Genomic DNA, 19,083 nt, shown 5'->3' with positions numbered 1-19,083 from the left:
GAACTTCTGGGATATATACAGGACTCCTTGACAATGTGCTTTAATTTAAAATGGTCAAACTAAGAAAGCCTAAACATTTCGTGCTCAGCAACATAGGGCACAAAGAAGAAAAAGGAAATAATATAAATCCTCTATTGCCTAAAATTATTGGTCAAAAAATCCCATTTTACAGCAGCTAAAATTATTCAATAAACATCTTTCCTTGGCGAATTAGATATTTTGGAAGTGTACCACACTCATTAAAAAAATTTTAGCTATAGTTAATGATCCCAATTCCATTCCATTTTTATCCTCAGCTTTTAAAGAAGTTCTTTTATGTGTGTGTCCGTTTTTCATCAATAGATTGCGCCACTACCTTGACTTCTTTGTTGTCATTGCTATCGCTTGAGCACAGGCTTTTCATTCGTTATTTCCACCTCTGCAGCTGATTATGAAGGTTCTATGTTTAAACCTTTGGAGCTAGTCCTGAAAGTTTACGAATATCACGTTAACTCTTGTAATGAATCTGTTGTTTCTTCCACATCCAATAATACATCGAAATTATTTTTATAAACTAACTCTAATCCAATAAAATTTATTGGCATCGCAACATTAAAACTGAGACAGTTAGCAGGCTTCTTTGCACGATTAATTTCTTTCCTAAATAATTTTAATATGTATGGATTGGATTCCAAGTTACATTAAGCTGTCACATATTCCCTTAGTCTCTTCTGCCTTTAATAACGGCTTATTAAAAGTGATTAAAATAAATTTATCAACAAAATAAAGGAACAAAGTAATATTCATGACGGAACAGCATCCTTCTGCATCTTTATTAAGCATGAATCCAAGTTACTTTCGCCGTAGTACGTGATCATGTAGGCACATCACCGGGAGTTTCACTTTTGCATCAAACTATGAAGTTATATTTGAGTTTAACTATCAAATAATTACTTAATTTACATCTTTCATATTAGCTCATTTTGCCACGATGTTCGTTCTTTCTAGAACTTACGCAAATTTGAATGGCAAGCTGTTTTACTATAAAGATAAAAGATTTGCGCATAGTTGTATGTAGAAATTTTGGTATTCACGCAAACGATACGTTTCGAAGATGTTCTCTCTCTTGGCCAATCATTGTTACCTCGAATTAGACAAAAAAGCGCAAATGGTTTGGGTTTAGTAAGTTCGCAATCGGAATCACTGTCGCGATCTTAAGTGAATCTTATAGCCTGTGTTAGAATAAAATATTATTTGTAACTGAAATAAGTTTAGAGAAGCTTTTGTTTTCTGTCAGATCCAAGTGACTGGTATTTTTATGCTGTATAATATTAATTCAACTGTCAAAAGTGGTGAAGTAGAATAAACTTAAAATTAACGCATATTTCTGCTTGTTTCCTTGCTAATTTTTGCTAATCCAATGATGAAGTAACTTGGCTAAATGAGATTATTTGAATCCCAGATAGGTGTTAGAAAGTAACCCTAGTGTTCCAGAACGTAAAAACAGAATGGCAAATAGGGCTTTTAACTTCACAGCCTAGCCTAAAGCTCACGAATGTAGCTATAGGCAGTACATGACTTACAAGCGGTCTCTTAAAAGTGTTTTCCTACCTATCTCCATAACAGAGTGCCTAATTTCATCTTTGAGATTATTGCTATTGAATCGGAATCGCAAAAGTGCATCTGCCTGTAATACAATGAAGCTCTAGCTATCCTTTAAAAGTCAATTGATAATGACCCAAATGTAAAGCCATTAAGTAATTTTCAAAAATTAAATATTGCTTTCTTTTTAGTACATAATGCTTGTCTTCCTTCACGCATAAATACATTTACTACATTCAGGTGGAATTTGCTGTTAATCAAACCATAACTTTTACGTATTTGTTGATTTTAACGCCGTGTCTTTAGAAACTAATGAAATTATAGGACTGTCTGTACTTATTATTAATTGTTCGAGTTCTGTTCCATTTATTCACATTGAAAACAATAGTGTTTATTTTAAAAATAAATGCATATGAAAACGATGGGGTTTAAAGAAATTCAAAATTTTTGGGATTTATATATTCTAAGTTTAGATTTTTACTTACTTTTCCAAGAGATTCTCCAGTTTTAAATAACTTTAATCTATTAATCTAGTAGTAACTAAATAAAGATTAAAGCTGAGAATCATCAAAGCTCCGAATAAAACAATAGGGGCTTTCCAAAATAATCCAATTAAATCTCTGGGTTAAAAGATAAGCAATTCTGGACTTGTTTTGGAGATGGAAGTAAAGTTTTTAACTAGTGTTGAAAAGTTTACATTTTATGCTTTATATTTATCTTCATTCCAGAAAACGGTTCATATCCATCATAAAATTTTCACCGTGCTGTGCATTATTTAAAGTTTTATCTGCATTTATTGCACGGGAATTCCTATTATCAAAGAATTGGTGATTTAAGTGATAAATACTCTTATTAGTGAATCCTTCAGAATTACATACTTAACAGCATTTTCATCTTTCCTAAGTAATAGTTCAACAGAAAATTTTACGTCTTCATTTTAGATAATTTAATCTCGAGATGATTATCTGCAAATTTATATAACAGTTTTGAAATTTGTCTATCTACAGATTTCCATCTATAATTTTTTTTTAAATTCATTTTGACTCCTGCATAGATGACCATTAATTATAAGACCATTATCAAGTGAAAGTGTATGTAAAAACTTAATCAAATGAAGTACATTAGAAAAATCATTAATATTTCTATTTTTACAAAGAGGATTAAAAAATTATTGATTTTTTAAAAAAAAATACTTAGTTTTCCCAAAATGTTTGGTTTGTGAAGCTTAACTGTGTAACAGAAAAACGCCTGAAAATTTCCTTGTAGAAATAAGAAAACGTCTAACTTAGGCCAAGATTAGTAATTCTGTATTTCATTATATTACAGAAGCACCGGTAATGATACCGTAATAGTCATTATAGGATCGTAAAAGTAGGGGATTTTTGCAAGAAAACGGATTAAAATGAGAGCAATGAAAGTGAAGATAATGAAATGTTTTCCCCATATTTGCAGTGGAAATATGTTTAAAACCATAAAAGCAACCCGTAATTATGTTACATTGATTCCATAATATAGACGTAGAAGATACAATATTAAAAATCTTAAGAAATTGTTCATCATTGTGAAAGGTCTTTCATTCAGACTGAATTGGAGAAGCACTGTTCGTGATAATACGTATGCAAAATAGAGAGATGAAATATTAAGTGAAGTTTAAAAAACTGTAAAGTTATCATTACATCCCATTCCTAATTAATTATTTATATTTGTTATGCAGATGATATGAAGATTATGATAATTTAAAAATTTACATATTATTTACTTTAATGCTTAATGAATACTATTTGAGAGTCATCTTTCCTTTTGAATTTTACACTCTGCTGAGGTTGTAAAATTTTTTCATCCTTGAATGATAACTTATCGCGATTTTAGTGTATATTAATAACATATATGTTTATCAAAATTGCCAATTAGATGAACTCTAAGCAATTTTTTTTGTGTTTTCGTGATGCTGTGATCAATGTATGATTATAATTAAAACCAGTCTCTCATTACCGGCCAAGATGCAATCTATTTTCCAGATATTTTAAGATACTTCTTTCCTAATAGCCAAATATGTCTCCAGTAATATTCATTATTTTTAAAGTTGGTATAAACTGTATCTATAAGGGATATTATTAATTAGTACAAATTATATAAATCAGAATATTTATAAAAGGTAAATAGATTATTTAGATTATTTAAAAAGATTTAAAAATACGATTTATATTAGAATTTATTAAGATTATTTAAAAATACGCTTATTAATTCAAAATCACTCAGCTTTTTATTAAATATAACCTTTTAACTTGAACGCTTAATGAAAAGATTTCATGACGTTTGTTTAGCAAGACGTAATTATCAAGCTTAAATGTTGCGTGGATGATAAGAATGTAATCCACGCAACCTTTAAGCTTGATAATTACGTTTAAGTAATACTGTGTTAAAAAAGAAATAGCATGCAGACGTTTCTAACTTCACAGTTCCTTACTTTCTGATTTGCATTTGTTCAAGGATGCTATTAAAAATGTTGTGATGTTATTTTCTTTCATATGTGAATTCAAATGTATTCTGAATGTCGTACCAATTCTTCACTGCCATAATCTGAAAGTAACTTTCTCAATATTAATTAAGCTGACATAATAATTTTTCTTATATATTTTCCCAGTTATCTTGTTACCATGTCATCTTATCGAAGATCAACAAAGAATTGGTAAGCAGACACTAGATTTTACTTCTGCAATGGAATAATTTCTTTGCCGTAATTTTCTCTTTTGAAATTTAATTAGGAATATGCTTGTTTCATTAAATTTATGAAATATTCAGCCTTGTAGAAAAATATGTGAAAACTACAGAGACATAACTGAATATTTTAGTTTTGGCAAATATCATTCAGTGTCCAAATACTGATCCATTTTAAGACAAGTATTCCCCGGTTTCTGTGGAAAGACTAACTGGTTATTTTTGTACTTTTTAACAAAATAACATAAGAATTAGTTTATTTAATAAACAAATAACAGTCTAGATGCTGCTTATAACACAACCACAAATGATTGCACAAATAAAAGTCTAAATTGTCCTTTTTTCGAAAAATAGACAAAAGAATATGGATAACAAAATTATAGTTTAGAATACAGAAGTACAATCAGTATACAAATAAGAGTCCAGACATAGCTTAAAACACAGCTACATTGACGAACCAAATAAAAGTCCACATTATTCTTTTTCAGGAAAGAAAACTAAAGTTATGGGTAACAAAACTATGGTTCAGAATATAATATAATAAATATACAAATAGCAATCTTGGTGTAGCCTAAAACACAGCCCCCATTGATTACATTAATAGAAGTTTAAATTATCATTTCTCCGGAAAGAAGACTAAAGATTATGGATAAAAAATTATGGCTTTGTTTCATTGGTTAATTAAAATTTTTATTACGAATTTAAAAAATATTATTTGCCGAGACTTTTACTTGTATTGTTACGTAAGTAACATAAGTCATCAATGGTGCACAAGGAATTATATAACAGGAATTAAATTTGAAATGGCATAGCACAAGAAGATTTATTATATTACTATTTTTCGAAGAGAAAAAGAAAATATAACCTGTAGAGTCAATAGGTTATATCGATGCTGGAGCGTGTAAATATTATATAGCGATGGTTTAAATATTATATAGCGAGGTTATAGCGATGCTGGAGCGTGTATAGTGCCCTCGCCGGAATTTCAACTCCGGACCTCCCGAACACTGTTCGAGCGTACTTCGAGTTACACTACGAAGGCATGCGGAATAGAGGAAGAAAATACCTTATAAACCAAACTGAAAGCTTCAAGGCCTAAAAAATTAAAATCAAATTTTCTTTTGCATTATGCTATGCAAGAGAAAAATTTTACTTATTTTAATAAATAAAATTTAATAAATTTAATTATGCAAGAGGAAAGTTATGAAAAATATATATGTAATCTAAAATTCCGAACAATATAAAAGCAACACAACGTGAAACATTACAATATATAAATGATATAATAAATTTTATAAAAAGATTTTTTAAACTGTGTTTTTATTTATTTTTATATTTTTATAATTATTATTTTGTAGAAAATTAGAGTGAACCTTTTACACATCAAATCAAATTTTAAAAATTTGTTAGCATTTTAGCTTCAAGTTACAAAAGTTGACAATTTAACGTAATTATCTTTCTCTCCTTGCAAGATGGACAAACAATAATGATTCAAATCATTTATGAAACAAAATTTATACTTAATACTTAACAACCTGGTTCCGTACTTCTCGACCTCTAAGACAATTCCAATCAAAGTCAAACTCACGGTCACTAGTGCGTCTTCATAGCAATAGAATAGTTTTAACACGGCAAATATGGTTGCCAACTGTCTTAAGTTACTCTTAAATTATACTCTTAAATTTAATACTCTTAAATTTAAGTTTTCGGTTGTTATTTAAATTCACATTACTTACAATGTTTTACGTGCATCAATGATTGAACATGAGAAGTAACTCATATTATAATAAATAAAACAAACTATACAAATATATTATCTAAGTATCATGACTGTTTATAGAGTAAGATCTATTTTATTTTATATTGCCTTACGACATTAGGCTCTGCATGGAAAGGGAGGGATGCCCCGGGGAGGACTTTCTAAGGGCAACTGGATCGTGTTCACGTTTCACATGCGTAAAACCACGAAAACGCCCCTGCATCCGGCCCGTTTGCCAGGACTCGGGCTTCGGACCATACTAACAGTTTTCAGCGGCTTTAACCGCTAATGACACAGCTAGACCAAAAAAGAAATTAAGCTATTTATTTCAAAATTGCAGTCGAGTTAAAGTCGCTTGATTAATTTATGAAAACTATTATTTGTGTAATTTCTATAAAATGCTTGAAATTTGTAATAAATTGCTTTTCGGCTTTTTATTGCATCAAAATTAGATGTAAAAAATTTAATGTTGTTTATGAAATTTATATATATATTAATTTATGAAAAGAGCTGGACAACAAAACTATTATTTTTGTGATTCGTATGAAATACTTGAATTTATTTTTATTTCATCAATATCTATGCTTAAAGAGTGACAGTTCTTACTATAACAGTTGCAATAAATTGCTTTGAGGCTTTTTATTGCATTATATAGATGCAAAAAAAATTAATGTTATTAGATTTTTCCAGTTTGTCTTATTATTTTTGCTCTACTTTAAATGCTAGTTTTTTCAACATCCAGAAGAGTGTAAATTAATTAAATATGTAAATAAGCTAATAAGTGGTAAGATTATCAGACATGGCAGCAATGGCCGGTTGTCACCCTGTTTTACAGTGGTGACCAAAATTGTGGACAATTTTGGAACTTTGTATGTTTATAGAAAACGTTACGTTTCACAAAATGCAAACTTGTATATATCATTTTAAAGAGAATTTATTATTTAATTCAATACAAAACACAAAATTCAATTATTTGCAATACAAAGAAAGTTAAACGATAATAGTTATCGATATACATTAGATAGTGATGATTGCAGTGAGTTATCAGTACTTAGTAGGGTACCCTTTATTTTTGATTACAACTTCACATCGACGTTTCATTGAGCTGACAAGAGTTTTAAGCTCTTCTTTCGTTATTACATGATGCCAGGAAATAATTATAGCCTCAATTAGTTCCCTTTTATTTGATGGGCGCCTCATTCGGACAAGAGTTTTCAAACGGTGCTACAAATTTTCGAAAGGATTGAGATCAGGACTGTTTCCTGGCCATAACAAAAATTTAATGTTCTTTGTACGAAACCACTCTTTCGATATTTTGGCCGCGTGGCAAGGAGCAGAATACTGCTGAAAAATAAACGAAGCAATTTTGGGAAAGAGATCTCTGATGGAAGGTAGACGTTTTGGTTCTAGAATAGTGTCAATGTTTTTTCTGGCATTCAGTGTCCCATCGATGACATGAAGGCGACCAATACCATCTGCTGACATGCATGACCAAATCATAACACTAACTGGGTTCTTCACAGTTGCTTGAATGCAGTCAGGATGTAGCTCTTCTCCTATTCTACGTCTTACATATTTTAGCCCATCACTACCGAATAACGATATCTTAGTTTCATCACTCCATATAACTTGTGACCACTGATCATCTGTCCAATTAATGTGTTCCTTTTGCCCACTGTAGCCTTTTTTTTTTTTCGTTGCTGAAAATTAAGATAAGGCGTTTTTCGTGGAATTCTACCTCTCAGTCCAACATCTGTTAATCTTCTCCTGATTGTTCTTGAACTGACAGAAACATCAGCATCATTCAGATCACTTCTGATGGCCGCTGATGACATTTTTCTATCTTGGAGACATAGTCTTTATATTCTTCTATCATCAATAGATGTGATGCACCTTTTTCGGCCTTTTCCTTTTTGTTTTTTATTGAATTTGTATCCTAATATCATAAAAAAAGACTTTCGGGCTCCAGATGTAGTCACTAAACCAGCCACCTGTCTTACAATTTCAGCATAGGAAAGACCACTTTCTCGTAGCACAATAATATTACATCTCTTTCTAGGTATCCAATCTACTCTTTTATTTGATGTCATTGTTTCTTGACTAAATATTAAAAATTTTAACAAAAATTTCTACTTGTAATTGCAGTGTATTAGAAACAGGTCCTCCTTCTACAGAACAAAGCAAAATAATGAATTGTTTCACGTGTAAACATGATGTCAGCTTCTACTGGCAGTTACTAACATTTGATTGGGTCTCAGAACAAGAACAGTGATTGGCCAGGAACACTAGACATTACAAACCACTTCATAACTGTGTTTTTTATTTATATTAAAGAACATATAACTTTTTTTGTATTGCAAATAATTGAATTTAGTGTTTTGTATTGAATTCAGTAATAAATTGCCTTTAAAATGATATATACAAGTTTACATTTTGCAAAACGTAACATTTTCTATAAGCATACAAAGTTCAAAAACATAAAAATTTTTGGCCACCACTGTAGATGCAAATTAAACTTTTATCTGTTTATTAATCTTGTACGAAATGCCTCATTGTGCAGATTCTAAAACTTGGTCTGTAATATTCAGCTCTTAGAAATTATGACTTATTTTGCTCCTATTTTCAATATTTAAAGCACACAATTTTGCTATTACATTACTGTAAATACGTACCACATTACTTCAATTTTAAACCTCAGTAAAATTTTAAATTAGAAAATTCGAAAAATAAAAAAATTAAACTATTTTATAACAGTTATTGAGAATATCTCACATTATAAAATCATTTTTTTATTTTTAAACCTTTAATTATTTAAGACCCGATAGCTGAAGAGTAGGAACTCGGCAGAAATAAATTGTTAAAATTTTTGGCTTGGAAGTTAAGCCGCACCTTAATTTTACGTCTAAAAATCTGAATAAAATGTGTAGACTGACATTCGAAGTATTATGTTTTAATATTATTATAGAAGATTAATAATTTTAACTAAACAAGTTCTAAACCAAACATACCGAGTCTGATTAGCTTATAACGATAGTCTGATTAGAGGTAAAAGCCTTGGTGTCTAAACAAATATTACCTGAGATATAAAAAGCAATGAGTCTTGCCATACACGAACAGAAAAGAAAAGAAAGGTCCCTTCACAGTATATCTATGGGGCCGCTTCTTGGCCGAAACGTTTATAGGTATTACTTATCTTTTTATGGCAAACGTACAAAATTCTGAAATGTAAAATCGATGCATATTTTTTAAAACACTGATGATCTCTATCTAATTCAGTAAAATTTACATATTTTTCAAATATTTTAGAAAGAATTTGTCGAACAAGAAGACAACGAGAATTCTGACAGCATTGCTGATTTTCGTGTAAGTATATTTATCTAGTCGATTTGAATTTGGAATTGTAACTTAGTTCAGTTATTCAGTTCGGATATGCTTTAATGCTATATCTCTATAAATATATCTAATTTTAAGGACACTTGTTAATTTGTACTGTATATTATATATTATTCAATTAAAACATTATGTACCTATGTTGAGATAACTAATTAAATATAATGTGATTATTTGTAATAAGCTGTTCTTTCATGTCAATTTCCAGTTAAGGATAATTTAAGGTGAACTGCGGTTTCAAGTTTCCACTGGTTTATTCGTGTAATTTACTCAAGTAAATGTATACCTCAATTCGTGTAAGATTTTAAAAAGAAATCTATAAACGTTTTATATTGCAAACGAAGAGATCTGACACTTATTCAATTCATTACTCTAGAACAGCGATTCTCAACCGGTGGTACGCGTACCACTGGTGGTGCACAAGAGAAAAATAGGTGGTACGAAAAGAAACAAAGTATTTTTAACTATTAAATTAAAAATTCTCGTGAAAAAAAGAACAATTGATAGAATTTTTCTGTGACAGAACTCTGATGATTTCAAAAATCATCAGTCATTTGAAGATTTCAAAAATTACACGTGTTAACTTTAGGTTAAACCGAAAAAGAAGAATTTAAAGGCATTTCAAATAAATAAAGCTATTAAATTTTATTATTACCTTTTGGCACAACCTATTTCTGTGAACAAGGATTTTCTTCCATGTTACATTTGAAAAAAAATACACAACAAAATTAAAAGTAGATCCTAATTTATGGTAAAAGATAAGTGAAATATGACCAAACATAAAGAAATTGTTCTCTCTTAAACATGCCCAAATTTCACAATAAATTTTAGATTTAAAGTATTATAACTTAAGTTTAATAATTAAAATGTTAACTAATTTTTAAACCAATATTTTTTCTATGCATATTTAATACAAATAGCCAACAGGTTGTGCAAATGGCAAAATCCATTTTTTTTTTAAATATTTCTATTGAGAAATTGAAAAATAATCACTTTTTCACTTTTTGTTTAGATGGTTCGTATTAGTCAAAAGGTTGCTCTAGAAAGAAAAAATCTGATTTGTACACCACATGACTTCCTTTTACGGAGTATTAAATTATACGCATTTTTTCTGGCATTTCGTTTAAACTTATTGGATTGAATTAAATCTACTTCGCCGACAGCGCATAAACCACAATAGAATAAACGCATTCTTTAAAATTCACCCTATTTGTTTACCATAGTGACACTCTGGCGCTAGGTTCACTTAGCAGTTTTATATTTCGTTCATATTATAACTCAGAATGCACAAAATTTATATCATTTAAAGAATTATCGAATCGTTGCCACATGTTCTATTCAAATACTATAATAAAGCTAGAACGATGTATAAAAGAAATTAAGCAAACCAAACAAAAAAGAAACAGTTTTTCACAGACGATTGAATATTTGTAATTCAATTAATTCCGTTCTCGCTTCGCGACAAGACAAAAATACATAAAAACTCAAAATATCTCTATTAAAAATTACAAAGTAAATCTTAAACACTTATTTTCCCGAAAACTGTCCAGAAAGGGTTAAGCATGGTTTAATTCGCAACAATAAATGAAGGCGTTATCTTTGTTGCTGCGAAGCTACGTTTCTCTATTTTGGCAACAAATCCACTACTCTGCTGTTTCAAATGTAAACAAGCAACAGCCGCCATCAAAAACATTATTAGGCTTAGCGGCACTTAAACAACTAGTTGATAATTCTAAAAACATTGAAATTGTTGATAATTCTAAAAATATTGCATACAGATTTACTAAAGGCATAAAACCCTTAACCGGTAGATAAGAACAACATAATTCAATCATTTTTAAAGCAAACAATATACAATTCACAAACATACAAGAGTAAAGAAACTGAGATCACTGAGCCGGGTAACAGAGTGTATATATATATAAATATATTTATATACGTTTGGCGCGGCCGATTGCAACCAAAATACGAGATGCAGATCTACAAGTTATAGTAGTCCTATATACAAAATTTCAACATTCTGAGGCTACTCGTTTTTGAGTTATGCAAGATACGTACGTACATAAGTTCATACAGACGCCACGAAAAATTCTCTTCAGAATTCATTTTAAAGCAGTTTTATAATTTTTTGGAGGAAAAGAGTCTTTTATTCTGTACTTACGTACAGGTGACAGGTGACGGAGGACGGGGACGCCTGATGTTTAACAGAGGTAAACAGGCATATGTCCCGCGCCCTCCCCTATCTAGTGGCAGCAACTCCCAGGAGCCTCATGAGGCCACCTTGGGAGTTTATTGAAGAATTTTACGTAATTGTACATGGCCATACAGAGGCGTCTTAGGAATACATTAGTTTTGATCGATAGGCGGATGATTTGTTACATATTGGTTTTTAGACACTGTTAGACACTAATTACAGCATATACATACACATACAAGTACATACAATTGCACATATAAAGATACATACAAAACACTTGTAAAACACATATAAAAGCACATATATAACACATATAAAACATGTAAGCACATTATATAAAAATAGAAATTAGATACTAGTTTGCACACACTTATACAAGTAAAACACATACTTATAATGAAACATATTTAAGCTAATATATAGTATACACTTACACTAAAGACACATTTAGATCATTTAGACACATTTAGATCACATATCACATGTAAAATGCGCAAATAAACATACATAAAGCATGCAGGCACACTGTAGAATATTAAATTTTGTTATTAGATGATATAGTAATTACAGATGAAACTTTACTCTGGAGAATACATTATGCAATACGTTATATCAGGTACACTATACTTATTTAATTTGAAAGATATGCAGCGCTTTTTATATACATAATGCTTACAGAATTGATACACAATGTAAAAACAGATACACTATGCTTGTAAAGCATTAGATATTAGAATTTATACTGCACACAATTGTACAAACGAAATAAGACACTATACTACTATATACAACACAGTTATGGTGTACAATTATGCAAACACAGTTATACTAACGTATTAAAACGCAGAATAAAACACTATACTACGGTATATAACACAATTGTGCACAATTATATAAACACAATTATACTTACACATTAAAAAAAAAATCTATACTATTGTATACACACAATTATAGTACGCAGCAAAATGCATGCTATGTTGCCAAGCTATATATTTCTATGCGAAGCTATGAGATTATACAGGTAATGCAGATACAATATTGATAGATATAGATGAATATACATTATGCATATGTCATTTTTTATCATATTTGTTTTAAAAAAGGGCGAAAGTTTTTTTATAATCTGTGAAAATTTAAAACTTTAATGAAAACGCATGATTAGATTCCGATAGTTGAAATTAATATGCAGCAAACAATAAGTAAAAATTGGGCGATTTTCGAAAATTCGCCAGAAATCATAAATGAAGTCAAAACTCACATATATTTGACTTATTTTTTTCCGTTTAGTTGGTAAGTTATATGAAAAAGTGCATAAAACTCTTTTCAACATTAGTTAAATAATTTAATTCGAATTTTGGACACATCACTCCAATTGTATTATCATCTACAAACAATGTATGTGCAAAATCTCACTTTGATAACTTTTCAGGAAATAATTCACCGATCACAAATTTTTTACCATGACGAAAAACATTAAGAGTTATAAGGTACTTTCCGCGCCTTGAATATGAACATTAAATAAGTAGGAATCATTAAATAAGTAAAAAAAGAATTGAAAATGCTTTGAAAGGTTCATAGTAAAATATATACTTCGAATAACAAGTCTTGATTTGGACACTAATGTCAGAAGCAAAATCTAAGGCTACAACGTTATAAGGTATTCCTTCCGCCTCTTGGCATGCCTTCGTGGTGTAGTGGTCAGCACGCTCAGCGCGTAATTGAGAGTTCCGGGGTTCGACTCCCAGTGAAGGCATTGCATATTTTCCAAAAATACCTAATGTCTCTACAGAGGCTACCGAACTAAAAGGGTGTTGAATGATGATTCTCCTCTCCCAGGATTTGGCCATTGGGGACCCTAAAAACCTCACTCTCCTTAAAAGGGGGAGTATATAAGGTATTTCCCCGCCCGGTATTAGCGAGAATTCGTGGTGTAGTGGTTTGGACGCTCAGCGCGTAATTGAGAGGCCCGCGGTTTGATTCCCGGTGAAGGCGTTGCATATTTTTCATCTTGCCTGCTTCCAAAATTACCTAATGTCTCTACAGAGTGAGCTAAATAAAAAGTCGTAAGAACTAAGCTGAGATCTAAGCTGTAGGATTTTTAAAACGTTAGTTGTAAAAAATTACATTGAATTTCTTAAAACATGTTTAACTGCACCAATGTTTGTTCTTTTTTTACAGAAATGCATGGGACCTCTTACTTACAGATGCAAAGAGTCATTCTGTACGTATGACATTGTTTATTTATTCATTTGTGTCATTTTAAATGATATGGTAAAGGTTAGTAAAAAGAATATCTGATTCTTGCTATTAAATGTAAAAACTTACATCTGCGGAGCTTTTCTCGCACGTTTAATCCTATTCGACTCTGTTAAAATTTAGTTTCTATATTCCTCTTAAATTAAAAAAAAATTAACTTACATCTCATTTTAGATTATTAAATTAATCTAGCGGATTCTTTAAAGAGTTTTACACTCTTATGCATTCTTTAGAGAATTAGTATTAGAAACGGGTTTCGTTAACTGAATGTGCAAATGTTCGTAAAATCATAAAATAGGTAAAATTATATCGGTTAGGTACCAGAGAAAGCATAAAGTGTTTCTCTAATTACAAAACGCTTACATAAAATAACCGCGGAAAGTAAGTTATTCTAACTATTGCAAAGCTCACGAGGGCTATTTCGCTCAAAGGGAAGAGTATCTGCATGGATAGTGTTAAGGTAATTGACTCATATCTATGCTACACCGTAGGGTAAGCTACCGAAACGCTAATTCAGCCAGCCGGTTTGCGAGGATTTAATCCTTGGTCGAACCATCAGTATTTAACGCTTTTACTGCTTTGGCACTGGTGGGCCTCGCAGAAGTCTTATAGATTTTAAGAGCATCTTTAGTCGGTTCGAAAAGTTTTAAGAAATTTATGGCATTGGTGATATTTTCAAGAACTGACAAGCTTAAGCAAAAGGTTTGAATGGTTGGCTTGTTGATAGCCTTCATGAGTGTAATCAAGGACCGCATGTTTTCTGCACCTGTTCGTGATACTGATATTTTGTAGGTCAAAATAATAGATGTTGTCCCAAGTGCTGTAGAGTAAATAGTGAAGAACATATGTAATACCGTCAATAGAACTGTAATACCATCTAAACCAGGCGTAGTCAACATTTTTATACCTACCGCGCACTTTGTAGGTAGTAAAATTCTATACCGCCCACTCATTCACAGTAACTTGATACAGCATAGCTACAAAGAACATTTTAAGTGACAGTTTAGTAAAAAATTTATAGTTAAACTTATGCATTCAAATTATACTATAATTTACAATAATAAACATTTAATAGATCAAATAATTATCTAGCAACAACAAATAATATATAATTAACAAACTACAGAGCCTTATAAATATATGGAAACAGAGCAGCATTGTGCGAAGAGCAATGGTCAAGTAAAGAGCTAAACTTTAAGGAATGTGTATATATATCATGTTGCGCGCGTACGGCTTCGTTATGAATTGAATGCTCAAGTCCGATGAAAAATGAACAAAATTTGTTATTATCACAACAAATAAAACAAAATTCTTAAATTTCCTCAGATATTCGTAAAGTATTACAATATTTCATAGTAGTTATCTTTTAACTACTCAAACTTTCAACAGAACTTAATTCAAAACAGCTAGAGAAGCTAATCCGCGAATTCGTTACAGTCAACAAGAGCAGTTTTCTACACAAATTCTTAAAACAACAAATAACTAACTGAATTGAGAGGTTTTCCTCCTTTTTACAAGCTCTTAAAAATCACGCGCGATATTATTCTAGCAATTTCTCGAAATCAAAAAGAGATATTTATTTACTAAATGTTAAATGCACGTGCTCCTGTATTTTTAATTTTCCGGCTTAGCTTTCTTTTAATATTCGTCACGCGCTGCACTACATGGGATATAAAACAATTTTATTTATAATTCTACTAACATTAGCTATTTAAATACCAAATCCATAACACTGCCCCCTTTCCAAGGACTGCACGTCCTGGGCAGTACAATCCCTGGACAGGAAGCCAAACTTACAACTAAGACATAAATGCAATAATAAACATTACATTACAATATCAAGCGTGTGTGTGTGTGTGTGATTATGGCAAAGCCTCGAGGGCTATCTGCCTAAGAGGAGGGATGCCTTCGTGGAGGACTTTCTAAGGGAAACTGGCTCGTATACACGTTACACATGGGGAAAACCACGAAAACGCCCATGCAGCCAGCCCGTTCGCGGGATTCGAACCTCGGACCGAACTACCAGTGTTCAGCGACTTTACCGCTCGGCCGCTGGTGGGCCTTTACAATATCAAGCAACATGAACAATAAATGCAATAATTAAACAAATCAAATACTAAATACAAGTCAAATCAAATAAACAATTAGAAACAAAAAGAACCATGGTCTTACACTATTTACAATTATTTACACTACGTACTATGGCCATAGGGATGAGTTAACCTATCGCAATGAACAACTTTAGGTTTAGAGTTTGATGACTTACGGATCCGAAGCACGTCATCGTTCACTCTGTTCAGGACTGTATAAGGACCATCTCAATGTAACTCTAATTTAGGACTGAGTCCTTTTCTTCGAATCGGGTTCCACAACCACAACTTGTCTTCTTCGTTGAATCTATGTCCAGTAGCTCTCGTGCCGTATCTGGTTTTCACCTTCTCCGTTGCCAAGTTGACTCGCTGTCATGCAGAAAGGTGTATCACTTCAAATCGGGCCTAGACATCTTGGATGTATTCCTCAGGCGATGAAATAGCATCCGAAGAGCGACCAAACAGGAGGTCACAAGTCAGACGAAGGTCTCGTCCGAAGAGCATCCGGGATAGAGAATAGCCATAAGTCTGGTGTTTCTCTTCTCCCTAGTATGATTTCGGCAGCTTTCTGAACAGGGTCGTTCAGACAAGATGTCGGCGTTTTCAGGTGAGGATCCCTTCTAAGGATAGATAGCCATGTCCTTAGATGCTGAAAGCAGTTTTTTGTTTATGAAGTGTAAGGAATATGTAATAGTCTAAGGAATATGTAAAAGAACAGTTGACAGAAATTTCCTATGATCGAAATCTAACTAAAGACTTCAAAAATAACACACTTGTTAACTTTTGGCTGAACAGAAAAAAAGAACTTAAAGTCATTTCAAATAAAGCTTTTAAATTTTTATTGCCCTTTTGCAGAACCTATTTGTGTGAACAAGACGTGACGTAAAAAACTGTTTTCTCTTAAATAGGCCAAATTTTCATGCTAAATTTAAAATTAAAGTTTTATAGCTTAAATATTGATGATTAAAATGATAACCAATTTTTAATCTAATATTTTCATGTGAGCATATTTAATACAAATAGCCAATAGGTTGTGCAAATGACGAAATATATATTTTTAATATTTCTATTGAGAAATTGAAATATAATCATTGTAAAATGTTGTGGTGGTACTAAAGTTTTTCAATTTTTGTTTAGATGATACACGTCAAAAGATTGAAAACCTCTGGTATAACCAGTTCTTTTACTTTGACTGTAAACTTTACAAATAGGTGTTTTTACTATGCATTTTAATTTTATTTTGCTTTAAATAACGTAACCTCAATAACATGTCTTTAATTTTGAATTTTCAGGTGAGGCTGATGAATGAAGTCAGCACCAAGTCTTCTTCTGGTATTAAGGTTTTTCCGTGAATTGGAATTACAAGAAATGTACCAATAAACACTTTTTCAGATAAAGCTAGAATGGTTTTTACTATAAATAAGCAATTAAAACATATTTTCTTGAAGAATCAGTTTTTATAATCAAGAGTTTTGCCGTGTTTTTAACGAAGTATACGAATAGCTAGAAGTTGTTAAGTAACGTACGAGTCTCGTAATATCATTCATATTTGATTTCAGAATAATTTAACATATTTTTCCATTACAAAGAAACTTAATTAGGTAATGACAATTAGGTAAAATTTTGAAAAAAAAAATACTTTTCATTACAAAATGTTTCCGTCTGCGGATAACAAGACTACATAAACTTGGCTTACAGTAGTCACGTAGTTGTGAGAGAAAATGGTTTTATGATCGATATCCTGTTCTGCTACATTAAAGGTTTCAGGAGATTGCAGACATATTTCCCTTTTAGAACTATCGTTTATGAAGAATTATAATACATATGAGTTTTGCATAATTAATCGTCTAGATTTTGCAAACTTTGTCCTTTGTTAATTCTCTACCTATAAATTTACGTTTTATATGGTTCTGTATTCCAAAAAAAGTTTCGAATTTGAAATGCTTATACATCTTACTTAATAATCTTACTTTCTTAGATCTGAAGAAATTATTTTACTTAATTTATTTACCTAAACTTTTTACTTCATACCTGCATATCCTGCATTTATTCCATTCGTCTTCAAATTAGTGATAGGTAAAATTACAATTAAGAAGTATTTAGAATACTGAGTTCATATGTTAGTTTACTAATTACTAAGGGACTACTGTAAGAACAAATACGATATTCTCTCTGCCTGTCCAATACTTAAGACTTAAGAATAATAAAATAACATTTTTATTATTCTTAAGACTTAAGAATAATAAAATGTTAAGAAAACATCAGTTTCATTCGCATGAATAAATTACTATTTTTTCAAAAACATTTAAGTCTAATAAAATGTTAAGAAAACATCAGTTTCATTCGCATGAATAAATTACTATTTTTTTAAAAAGCATTTAAGTCATCTATCAAAGATATCAATATAAACGATCTACAGATACATTTTAAGTATTTAAGTAACTCACAAACTGCAGGGAAACAAACAATGTATCGGAAATTCATTGACATATACCAATAGCAAAGATAAAATAGCTATGAAATGTCTAAAAGACTACACAGAGCACTTTCAAAACGTTTGCGAAAAGCCAACGATATCGCAAATGCATAAATTTCGTGGAACATGATATTATTTAAACATTTACGTTCGAAATTTTAATTGCGATATACAGAAATACACATTAAAGAATTACATGTGGGTTTTTATGTACACTATTTGCCAAGAAACAAATATATACTTTTTAGGCAAATTTTGCATATTTTCTATTTTGGCAGTAGTACTGGTAATTCAGGAGAAATTTCTGTACTGAACATATGTGGTTACGAAATTCTTTGGAAAAGCGGAAATTTAATAATCATTTTAATATTTCTCGAGTAATCAAATGTAATAGATAAGGAATGATTTTAAAATTAACCAAGCGTACAAAAAAGTATATGTATAAATTACTTTACTAATAAGTTATAAACACGTTTTTTAGGAGAGCACTTCCAGAATCTTCAAAATTCAATTTATTCTTTAAGATTGTACTAAGAGACACACTAAAGAGGTCTGTGGGATTAGCAAAATACTGCTTAAAATTGTGCTAAACATACCATTTCTTTAAATATTT

The 19,083-nt window shown here is 30.9% G+C and overlaps 1 protein-coding gene across 2 annotated transcripts in view; it reads left to right on the top strand.

Annotated features, from left to right (window-relative positions):
* Window positions 1-17,391, top strand: part of LOC118191632 (adhesion G protein-coupled receptor B3-like) — a 140,783-nt gene extending 123,392 nt beyond the window's left edge. Inside the window, exons 19-22 of one of the 2 annotated variants that reach the window (XM_035362459.2) lie at window positions 4,226-4,270; window positions 9,365-9,421; window positions 13,827-13,869; window positions 17,287-17,391. In XM_035362459.2, coding sequence (XP_035218350.2) covers window positions 4,226-4,270; window positions 9,365-9,421; window positions 13,827-13,869; window positions 17,287-17,303 — 162 coding nt within the window. In that variant the 3' untranslated portion in view covers window positions 17,304-17,391. The remainder of the gene's footprint in view (window positions 1-4,225; window positions 4,271-9,364; window positions 9,422-13,826; window positions 13,870-17,286) is intronic. The other variant, XM_085824135.1, reaches the window with a different exon arrangement.
* Window positions 17,392-19,083: the final 1,692 nt, after the last annotated feature.

This window comes from Stegodyphus dumicola, chromosome 9, assembly GCF_044657685.1.
Source record: "Stegodyphus dumicola isolate Sdum_Otavi_A_Nest chromosome 9, ASM4465768v1".
In the NCBI taxonomy this organism is placed as follows: domain Eukaryota; kingdom Metazoa; phylum Arthropoda; class Arachnida; order Araneae; family Eresidae; genus Stegodyphus; species Stegodyphus dumicola.
Note: the sequence above shows the minus strand (reverse complement) of the source record. Positions and strands in the feature narration are given on the sequence as shown.